This window comes from Penaeus chinensis, chromosome 33 (assembly GCF_019202785.1).
Source record: "Penaeus chinensis breed Huanghai No. 1 chromosome 33, ASM1920278v2, whole genome shotgun sequence".
Lineage (NCBI taxonomy): Eukaryota > Metazoa > Arthropoda > Malacostraca > Decapoda > Penaeidae > Penaeus > Penaeus chinensis.
The window spans coordinates 34723439-34735938 of record NC_061851.1 but is presented as its reverse complement, the minus strand read 5'-3'; the positions used below and the strand labels follow the sequence as shown (position 1 = coordinate 34735938).

Genomic DNA, 12500 nt, shown 5'->3' with positions numbered 1-12500 from the left:
TGAAGAACTCATACTATTCTATTTTTCCTCAATACTATGGAAAATAATCATGCAACTAAGATGGTTATTGGGCAGTAAAATCCTTGAAGCCTATATAAACAATTGGATAAGAATAAAAAGATGACCCTTGCATTGTTTTCCTTACAGTATGCCTTGACTGAACCCCGGTAAAATGAAATCAAGATCTGGTTCTGTTAGTTTAATTACAAATCTAACACTCTTGTTATAAGCACTCATGCTTCTTGAGAATGTAAAAATGACTCAACCATGCCCATGTATTCCACATCAATAGGTGTTTTCAAGGCAACTTTTTGGTCGAATATCCCCTAATTATAAAAAAAGCAATCTTTTGATATAACAATACTTTAAAATTACATCCATATGAATTTCTATCGACTTCCGTCAAGCATGACTGCAGAACATACCTTCGAAGAACACGTCAATTACAAAAAAGATACACCCATACCGCTCGTTCTACATCAACCAAGTGAAGAAAAAGAAAGAAGAATCACAAACTAACGGAAATTGATTAAGTGAGATACAGCACTTCATATGCTCCATGCGAGTTCAAACTCACCACATCAGCCATTCACACATAGTTTGACAGCACGACATGCTAACTGCGGTCCATCTTGACAGCTGACGTGCAGACGACAGCCAGGTTACCGCTGTCGCCGCTAGGTGGCTTCAAGGGAAAGTAACTGATAACTTATGATATTTTCCATTTTTGTCGTTGATAAGGGCTAGATATTACCTCTAGAGGAAGAACAAGTCATATGAAGATTTAAATATCCTGCTAAGAGCACCAGTTTGCACGTGTTAGTCCAGATTTTGGTAAGATTCTGACGTAGAAAATCGAACATATTGGACGTAACGATGATATGTGAAAGTGAACGTTGAACAGAGAGAAACGTTTTTCTTTTGCAGCGTATCCTGTAAACAAACCTCCACTTGTCCGAAACCGATCGCGAGGATATAAATTTCAGAAAGGTCATATGCTAAATCATAATAGTTATATGATAATTCGTATTTACACCTAGATTATCATATCAAAATATCCCTATTGTTTACTTTCTGGAGACCAGCATTAAGGAAAAGATGATTTCTAAAAATAATAATAATAATAATATGACACTGAACAACAATTGAGATGTAGATCAAGGTAAATGACAGATGTTTGTGATGCGTCGTGGATAATTCTAATAGAAAGCATGTAGGCCTATTGATGATTTCAAGGAATTTAACAATTGAATATTCTTTTGTGTTCAAGGTATGCAGGAATATGTGTCTTGGTGCTCTGCAGTTGTAGAGAAACTAAATACCCTGCCAACAAAATAGGATAAGCCAAAAAGGTAATATTAATAGATTAGGATATTTTAATGATTAGTTGTCATCAATATGATTAATTAAAAGTATTTATTATAGGCTTGATTTATCTGTCACAAGCTTTTGGGGAGGTTGTGCCTAAAGTCATTCTAGGATGTATATGTAACAACATATTTTTTGTGAATATGAAACAAATATAAGTAATATGCGTCCTATTGGAATTATAAAATGTCAATCACATGAATATCATGCTACAGTTAAAGTAGTAATTTTCTTATTTCTGTCCTTAGTAAGATATATTGTAAAAATGTCGGAAAGTTAAAATGTCATTGGTATATGTGAATGACAGTGTTCAAAATAAATTCCTTTCTTTTCTTCTAGAATAGTTTACAAGGTGTGGAAGGCTTGAAATGTCATTAACTTATAGATGATATCACTACAGTTAAAAAAAAATTAAACCTTTTTTTTTCTCTTAATAGGATACACTACAAAAGTATAGAAGACTATCACGAGACAACAATGACCCACGATGCAGGTGACTTCTACTCTATCTTACCCACGGCAATCAGGCCGCGCAGAATACAGCCGGGAAAGAAGACAATTCTGGTCTCGGTTCTGCTCTCCTTTATGCTCTTGATGTCACAGCTGCTGCGAGCTCTGCAGCTGGATCAGCCTCCCAGACTTTCAAATGTTCATATTATGAATGTAAGTTTAGCTTTAACAATATGATTAGTTGAACTCCTCGGTATTCTGTTGTTTATCTTCATTGTTTTCAGTTTGGTCAGGAAATTCCATAAGTGAAAAGTGACTCCAATTTCATGAAGGTATCCATTTCACACACTCTTTACAGTGAAAGCTTGATTGTCACCCACTGAAACTATATAATTTTATTTTCATAAGATGTGATTGTATTTGTGAATAGAGTTCTTTATGACAGATGTAAATAAGGTATAAGTGTAAGTGAGTGACCACAAAGCAAGAAGTGTACTTGGCATATCTTGCTTTCTATAGTTAATTCAGTGAGAGGGATGTCACTATAAATTGTTCTTTGAAAGTTTGGTCTATATTAGTTTTTTTTTTTTTTTATAATATAGTTTTAGTGCCATAAATTGTATTTTTGTTTATACATAGGAAATGCATACAGTATTTATTGAATAAATATAAGCATCAACTTGATATACTAATGAACACCGCTTTCATAAAGTATAATGTAAAATGTGTCACAAAAGTCCATATATTGCATTTTATTTTATTGATTACAGTAATTCTGTCTATTCATTTGAAGTCAAAGGGAATATTGATCAATCAGATTTTACACCATAACTAAATTCTTGTATAAAAAATTTCCAAGTATGCGTGAGTGTATTATCATTTTTATCTAGAAAAGGAACACGCTAAAAACCTATTAAAATTTAATTGCAGTCACTAACAAGCATGAATGATGAGGTTGAAGTTCCAACATGCATCAACACAGAGCTGGGATCAGAGGACCATCACCATGGCTCAAACCCTCTGGCATGCCACCATCTGCCTGCTCCGAGGGGCCTCTGCTCTCTTACTCAAGCTTTATTCTTCAGTAATAAACCTCAGAGCTGCAAAGAACAATCCAGTATAACATTTTGTAGATTGGTAAGTGATTATAAGGTCTTCATTCTCACTTTTGTATTAGAATTAATGACACAGTCTTGGCAAGGGAATACATATGAAGGGCAGTTCCTGCACTTATTGTGATATCAGTAACACGGGGGCATTTCAATGTGTGTGTGTGTGTGTGTGTGTGTGTGTTTTTGTGTGTGTGTGTTTTTGTGTGTGTGTGTTTTTGTGTGTGTGTGTGTGTGTGTGTGTGTGTGTGTGTGTGTGTGTGTGTGTGTGTGTGTGTGTGTGTGTGTGTGTGTGTGTGTGTGTGTGTGTGTGTGTGAAATATAATTGAAAATAGATGTTGCTTTAAAGTCACTTAAAATTGTGTCTAAATTTCTAGGAAATTATGGTCAATTTGGTGATAAGAACCTCAAAATGTCTCAAAATGCAGAATCTTTCCCCAGTTATTTTTCTTATGCTATCAGCCTTATTCATTTTTTGATGTAACAATGATCAGTTATGTGTATCTATGAATGAACTATCTGTAATGGCTAGTGCAGTAAATCAGTCACTCAGTGATTAAGTAGACATCAGATTTTCTCAGTGTAGGATAGCATACCCATGATATTCAGTATATAATTTAAGTTAATAATATTGTATAAACTCTATAATTAAATGGAAAGTATTGGTTTTGATTATGAAAATATCAACTTTCATTTTTTGGGCAGAAATAAATCATATATCTTTTTTTTTGAAAATGGAAATCCAGTACAGGAAAATGTAAAAGCAAGTCAATATATGGTTTTCCTCCTATATACAGGTTCAGTATAGGTTCAAGTTTAATAAAAAACTTTGCTGTACTTTTGAACATAATTATTAGTATTACCCATTTTATGATGAACTGTTACTTTTCAATAGACTTATAGTGAGCCTTGAATATAATCAACAAGCAAAAGAAGCATTTTGTTTTTAATTAAATAATTTGTGTTTTGATTTTCAGGTTGAAGATCAGATATTATGTCAGTCACCTCTGCAGTGTAAAGACCTGAGACATTACATCGGCACATTTAGTGAAGAGGAAGCAGACACAACATGGAAGTCAGTCAGCATCAGTGAATTGCAAAATGCTGTTATATCTGAGATACAAAAAGAACATTATTTTGGCTATATGTTCATCAAGTGCTCCAACAGCTCAGGTGCCCTTGAAGACTTTGGACAGCCACAGTATGATGAGGCTTATACAGATCAGAACCTTGATTCCTACACGCAGCTCTTTGTGCATCCAAAGAAGATCCATGAAAGTCAGGAAAAGCCTAAGAAAGATAAGAGAGATATCAATATAAATCTAGTCATGATAGACTCTCTATCACGCACCCATTTCTACCGTTCATTACCAAAGACAGTGCGGTTTCTGGATGACCTCTATGATGAGCTACATTCGAAGGTTTTAGATTTCCACTACTTCCAAGCTGTGAAGCAAAGAACTTATGAAAGCTTGCAGGCCTTGTTCTCTGGTTATGTTAATATGACAGAGGTTCCTTTTGGAACTTATGATGTGCCAAAGAAGCCTTTGCCCATCTCAGGATTATTTGGAAAGTACAAGATGAGAGGTTTCAAGACACTTTGGCTTGAGGATTTATGCTGGAACTGGGAATGGGGTTTAGTGAAGGACTTAAAAGTAATGAATGACAGTCTCTCTGGTGTGTCACTGTGGAAGGAGTTCAAAAGAGCATTATCAGTTGCCAATATTGACAGTGTAGACATGACCCTTGCAAGTTGTGAAATCCTGCAAGCCAATGGAAAGAAGGATCCATTTCATGGATTGCCAGCAGTATGCTACAATAGCAGACATCATCATGAATATATTTTGGAGTATTTAAAACTGTACCAAAAAGCTGCTCTGAAAGCTGGACAATCTTTTCTAACCTTCACTTCGTCTAGTGTGTCACATGATGCTTCTGGGATACGTGTCCAGACCATTGATGAACCTCTAGTCAAATATTTGAAATTTGCCTCTAAAATGAAAAACACAATAACAATTTTATTTGCTGATCATGGAAATACTTATGGAAACTTCATCAAGTCCAGCCCAGAGGCACACGTGGAGACCTTTAATCCAGCATTGTTCATGATAATTCCTCAAGATGTACAAGATCATTTGGGAGATGTCCAAATGAGAATTCTAAGAGATAATCAGAGACGGCTGATTAGTGCTATTGACATCCATTACATGCTCCTGGGACTAATTAATGAGAAAAGTACAGTTCCAGACAAAAAATTTGTTGACAAATATGTTACTCCTATGGGTTTGCTCAGCAGCATTTCCGTTACAAAGAACTGCTTAGATGTTCCCCTTTTGCAACCCAATCTGTGCATTTGTAGGAATTTTGAAGTATCAGTAGAGCCGTCACACCTGCACTTGGCTCTTGCTGACTTTGGGCTTGGGGTATTGAACAATCTTATACTCTCCCAACACAAAGAAGGTGGAGGTACTGGGTTTGGGAACTGTAGGCCTCTCAAGCCTGTTCGACTGAGGAAAGTATTAGAATCTAGAGTCAGAGCTGATTTAGTTCGATATAAACTTGATGTTATAGTTCAGGGGTTAGGAGATGGAAAGGAGACTGATCAAGAGATCTTTTTCTTAACAATTGAGGCGGGACCTGGCGAACCAGCACTGCGCCTTGTGGCGTATGATAGAATGACTCTTTATGGCATATACAGCAAGTGCCAGGACAAAAATGTTGAGTTGAAAATGTGCATTTGCAATCATTCTAATTCCCGTGGAAGTGAAGTCAGCCTCCTGAGTTCTTTGCTGTTTGGTAATTTCATCCCAGAATTTTCCTTTCTGAAGAAGGACATGAAGGACTCTGCAGACATTCAGATTATTGAATTTTTAACTAGTCCTGTATTTGGCATAACCCCCAGAATAGGCATAGTGTTCCCAAGCGACAATCCATGTTTGTTCACTGTGATACACAACTATAATTCTGGATTTTTACTTATTTCTGTAAATCTCTGCTCTTCTTTGCACAAAATTGAAGTTGAAGTAACTGCTGAAAATTTGTACCTCTCAGGAGACCGTCGCTTGAGTGTCTTGCTCCATCCAAATGATATTAAGTTCATAATAGCAGGCATAGTGGCCAATGCTAAAAATGAATGGCACTGGACTCACAGTGTTAGAGTGTTCTGAGAATTGAGTTTTTTCTATTTATTGTGAGAGAGAGAGAGAGAGAGAGAGAGAGAGAGAGAGAGAGAGAGAGAAGAGACGAGAAGAGAGAGAGAAGAGAGAGAGGAAGAGAGGAGAGAGAGAGAGAGAGAGAGAGAGAGAGATAGATAGATAGATAGATAGATTGGTAGATAGATAGATGATGGGGAGGTAAAGCAAGATGGAAGAAAAGGGAGTGAAGGAGATGGGGGGGGGTGGAGAAGGGGGGGAAGAGGGTAAGGGAGAAGAGAGGGAGGGAAGGAGGTGAGGGAAGAAGGTGGTGGGTGAAGGGAAGGGGCCCGGGGGGGGGGAAGGAGATGAGTACCTTGAATTTTCAATTTTATTAGCTGCTCACTCCTTATAATTTTAGTTATTGCAGAATAAACTATAAAAAGCATGTATAGTTGATACTAGGCCTAAAGTGTATTAGCTGTTCCAGTTGCTCATTTTTATCACGATTCTATTCTTTCTCGGGATTATCTCTATGAAAGGCTCACCAGTCCGATACTTAGAAATCTCCTATGTTTCAAGTGTATATTTCGATATTTGTTTGCATTCTGTAATTTGTATAGGCGTTGAGTCATCTCTTTTAACTTACCCAACTATATTTATATATTTTTTTTTAATATTTTTTATAAATAGTTATAGTTGATGTTGAACCTTTGTTTATTCATTTTAAACTAATTGACATACATTGACATACCCTGTGAAATTCATTTATTTTAATAGAATTTTCAATAGCATCCTTCACATTACCCTACGCATGAGAGTCCAAAAAGACCGCCCCACTTCTATCCCCTCCAACATAAACCATTTGCTTTCCTAACAAATTACTGATACAGAAATTCACAACAAAGCTTAACTCCGATACATAACCAGCAACCCGCGCCCCCACCCGATAGTCCTGATGTTATCTTCTTACGAACTAATATCCAGTAGTATATGTCAGTCACTTCAATATCTCCCACTGTCCCCTCGAGTGTACCAACTGGAGTTAAGTCTGATTAATAACTAGATTGACACACCCACCCACCACCCCCCATCACCCCCCCCCCCCCCCCCCACCTACCATCCACACCTACACCGCATGACCCCTACCACTTAGCCTTATCTCTCTTTGAAGATCTCTAAGTTTACCTGTCACTACCGATATAAGCTCCAGCGTTGATACCTGTAATCTGATAGGACTATACCGAGCAAGATAGGACTATTCTAGATATCTCTTCTTTTTAGTTTTGTACGAGGTATGAACCACAAAAAAACCTTGACAAGTAACTCCTTCCTGAAAAAAAAATACTCCTCATACCCAATAAACAAATATATAACTATTAACTCCTAATCTACTACATCTACACACAACTAAAAATAATAAAAATCCTCAATTTACCACTTATTAATACTAATCCAACTCTCGACAAAAACCCACCCCTAAAACACACAACGACAATCTTCTAAATCCATTCACACCCTATACCAAATAAAAATATAAATCAATATAATAACTACATCCCCACCCCCCCACACACAAAAAAATCCCACCAACAAAAACATATAACTTAAATAACTTCATATCTCCCTAAATCTTCTCTTTTATAACCATATATATTATACAATTAATGTAATTTATTATACTAAACACATATCATATAACACATCCCCCACAATAAAAACATAATAACAATTCACAAATAAAATAACCTACACAATTAAACTAAAACTATCTAAATTCATAATACGCCATACATAACCACTCCAATTGCATACTAATCACACTCCAGTACTTATGCTTTCAACAGATACACCTCCACTTCACAATAACCAAAAAAAAACCAACATACAAATAGACCATGATAATTTAAATTCATATTACACTGCTGTTAAATAAACTATCAATATAATTTCTTACTCTTAATACTCAAACCAAACCAAATAATTCTCTTACTTCTTTCATTTTCTTTTCTCTCTCTAATAATTTACCCAACATCTACCTAACACGAATCATACCACTCTAATTCAAGCACAGTACTTCTCGCTCCATCTTTATTTCGCCTAAACTATCTTTTTAGATCTCCTCATAACCCCCCCCCACACCCCACTTAACATCGCACCCCCCTCTCCCAGAACCCCCCCCACTAACCCACACCCGCCACCCCCCATACAAACCAACAATCCAGACCACCCGTTCCAACCAGATTCCTTGTTCTCATCGTACTAACTCCGGTAAAACAGGTCACAAGTTAAAAACCGTACTATTGTCTATAATTGTCCGCTACAAAGTCTAACCCGTACTTTACCGCTCCAATTATCTCGACAATAGTCCGTACCAACCCTCCTCCCCCCACCCCCACTCTCTCCCCCCCACCACTAAAAAACCCTAACACCACCGGACCGCCTCGCTCAACGCACCATTGCCACACCACCCAAACCACCTCCCACCCCCCCCCCAACTTATCTACTACCAAAACACACAAACAACCTCTAAAACACCTCCCGTACTTTCCTCCACACCTAACCACTACCCACTTACCAATCTTCACACTCCACACACACACACACACCTATCGCTCCCCTCCCCCCACCCCCACCCCCTCCACCCCACCTCCCCCCCCACAACCACCTTCCCCCCACTCACCGCTTAACTATACAACGAACCAATAACCCCAAACATAACCTAACACAAACTAACACCTAATCATATATAACTATTAATATATTGAATATTTTATATTCACAAAGTTAAATATAAAAATACATCACAAATACTTTTCTACTCCATTTAAAAATTATGAATATAAAATATTTATAAATTATAACTTATACTTACCTCCAAACCATATTACCCCGCATTATACTACGAGAGTATTGCTTTGCATATGCTGTGGACAGACAGAGCTATGTACGGATGTAAGCCGATGCAATACGGACACCGCAGCATTAGTATATATGCTGATATTATGTATCTCTTATTATATACTAATATATAATTGTTACGTGTGATAATATATAAGTTAGAGAGTGAGTCGCTTGGTGCATATTAGATTGTTATAGAATAATTGCACCACAACAGTACGTTTAATTCTTTTCTTAATAGAAGTTAAGTCTTATAATAGGTGATTATTTCATATTCTATCTGTTATTCTATAATTTTATAGTTTGTTATAACGTTATAATCTGTTATGTGATTCTATTAATAATTCTCAGTCTAGCTAATTACTAAACAACTAAATACAAATAAATAACACACACAAACAAACAACAACACACATTAACAAAATACTAACAATAGACACATTTATAGACACTAACACACATACTACAAATACATTAACATACCTAAAACTAGAAACAAATTATAACTACCATTCTACCCATCAACTACAGCACCAACATCCACATCACAAAAACACACAACATATTAGTGAATAACCCTCTATCCTAACATAACACTAAACAAGTCACACTACCAAACACAACATAACACAAAACACTCCCCTCTCCACCCTCCCCCCCTCCCCCTCCTCATTCCCCCTTCACCCACCGATAAAAACAAAAAATCAATAAAATTACAAAAATAAAATGAAAATCATAATTAAAAATATAAAAAATATAAAAAATTCTCAATATAAAAAAATAAAACATATAAAAATAACAAAATAAACAACTAAAATAAATACAAAAACACTAAAAAAATAATTTATCGCTAAATAAAAAACTATACTAAAACATAGATTAAATTATCATAAAAATAAATAAAACATCAACAAAAAAAACAAAAAAAAAAACCACAAAAACACAATAAAATAAAAACATCAACTAATAAAAAAAATAAAAAAACTAAACTAACTACAAACTATATAACAAAAAAAAAAAAATAATAAAAAAAAAAATTAACAAATAAATATAAAAAAACATACAAACACACACCAAACATATAAAAAAATAAAAAAAAAAATTAAATTAAAAATAAAACTATAAAATAAAAAAAAAAAAAAAAACCATTTCAAATATAAAACAAAAATAAATCTAAATAAAAACAACTATCAAATATCCACATACAATAACCAAAAAAAAAAAAATAAACATTAAAAAAACAATAAAAACAAAAAATATAAAAAAACAAAAAATATAAAACAAAAAACAATAAAAATAACATTAAAAAATAATATAAAAACCAATAAACAATCACAATCAATATAATAAAAAAAACTAAATAATTTTAATAATATAAATACAAATAAAATAGCATAAAAACATACACAGCAATCCTACTACTAATCAATTCATCATCACATAGCAGTTACGATAATAAATACATATGATCCACTTTAGCATTACATCAAAAATTCATACATATAACTACAATACAAATAACTAACATAACACTACTATCATACCCTCCCTGCTGCACCCACCCCGCAACAAACCCCCCCCCCCCTGAACACCCCCCCACCATACACTAATAATAAAACAAATATTATTCTACAAATCTAAAAATTCAATATTACTCTACAAAATCTTCTCAACATACACTTTTACTCACCTACCCACAACAATCCACTTTCCAAAATTTCAACTTCCAATCACCTTCACAACCGCCAATCCAAAACTCCTACAAAATTTACAACTCACTTACCTTCTTACATTCACTAAACTAAAACCCCACCTCCACCCCTCCCCCCACACAACTACAAAAATTAAAACATAATCAACCACCCCCACCCCACTCTAACATATATCACATTTAAATTAAATCTATATCAAACCTATCTCAAACTCTATAATATAAACTATAAATCATAAATAATTACAAACACAACACACACAACATTCAAACACTCCTCCAACCTTTTTTAATATATATATACAAACATCTTATACTGCACAATCAATCTTCGAACCTCAGTTAAACTTACACTCCTACCTTCTCTATCTTTTCAATTATTATCTCTCTCCACCTTTCGATTTCTAATACTCACTATCAAATACTATACCTTATCTTATTTACATCTCGAACATTATATGCTCTATCTTTACCTATATATCGTTAAACAATCACTCTCACTACGTCTATGAACGCCAACCCCAACTGCACATCACCCCCTCCCTTGTACTAAGCCTTGAATACGAGGTGGTCGAAGTGACATCAGAATCGACCTTGCAGCCTGAGCACGTGCAAGCTGGGTCGAGTTCTTTTTAAATGAAGAAGGATAATTCACTAGGATACATCGCTTTCGGTACTTTAGTATATTTTAAAATTCGTCGTGGGAAAATAATGACATGAACAAGTTGTTACTACAAAACAGGGTCACTTAATTAGGGATCTTCTCTTAAAAGAGAAAGCTTTCGTGCGTTCTCTTTTCTCTTCATTGTGGCGTGTCAGTTATATTATATATATAATTTTATATTATAAATAAAAATAATATATATATACTAATAATACAAACATACATTACATAATAATACAGTTCATACTTACATACATTTTATTTAAAATACCCCCATGCATACATAATACATACTTACTAATTACATAATACATACTAATACAAATTACAAAAATCAAAAAACAGCAAACAAACACACAAACAAACAAACAAGCCAACATACATACTCTATAAATAAACAACACCCACACACAAAAATAACACGCTAACGCCAGATCTGCACCGACGCTACACAGAAATAAGCTACAGCAGACACCTCCAAGCACACGCCACCGCACCCAGGCTAACGGCACAACGGCCATCCTACGCCGACCTCGCCCACACAGCGCACACACACTTCACAAACACACACACACACAACCACACACCACACACACACACACACACCAACACACAAACACCACAATATACGTATATCTCTATAAAGTGTATAGATAGTATATATATGTCTTAATTTTATTATCTTATTATCTAATTTATAGATTGTTTAAATATATATGTATTATGTATTATTATTTACAAATTTATGGATTTTTATTTAAATATTTTGGTATTTTGCTTCGCAAAGAATAAATGTATAGATAAGTATTCAGAATGCGTATCCTTCATATACGCGATCAGTTTGATACAACAGATCCTATATGGCAAGATATGGTGCCTGCCTCCAGTCTTATTTTTCTTCAACATACGATTCCTGCAAAATATAGCGCATATTGTTCCCCAGTGGATGTATCACTACACCCAGAGCCCGCACGCGCTTACCCGCGATCGTACAGCATATTAATTTGAGCGTAGTACAGAGGCACGGGCTGATGTTATCGCGCATGAGAGTTTAGAATATATTGGTGTAAAATGAAATATCTGGGTTTTTTCGCAAGTACTGTGTATAGTTGCTGGGTTGAGTCGAGTCTTGTCTTATGTGTTGGTGACATTCATTGAGAATTGAG

The 12500-nt window shown here is 35.1% G+C and overlaps 2 protein-coding genes across 4 annotated transcripts in view; one reads left to right on the top strand and one right to left on the bottom strand.

The window, feature by feature from the left end:
• The window catches only part of LOC125043388 (PDZ domain-containing protein 8-like), a 32468-nt gene extending 31809 nt beyond the window's left edge, over nt 1-659 (bottom strand). For all 3 annotated transcript variants that reach the window (XM_047639484.1, XM_047639485.1, XM_047639486.1), the window contains exon 1: nt 578-659. The gene's annotated coding sequence lies outside the window, so the exon portion shown is untranslated. The remainder of the gene's footprint in view (nt 1-577) is intronic.
• Nucleotides 660-1120: 461 nt separating this feature from the next.
• On the top strand, nt 1121-6189 carry LOC125043156. The gene is made up of 5 exons (XM_047639142.1): nt 1121-1162; nt 1271-1352; nt 1806-2031; nt 2749-2955; nt 3905-6189. The coding sequence occupies exons 3-5, from the start codon at nt 1846-1848 to the stop codon at nt 6092-6094; spliced, it is 2583 nt and encodes an 860-aa protein (XP_047495098.1). The 5' UTR covers nt 1121-1162; nt 1271-1352; nt 1806-1845; the 3' UTR covers nt 6095-6189.
• Nucleotides 6190-12500: the final 6311 nt, after the last annotated feature.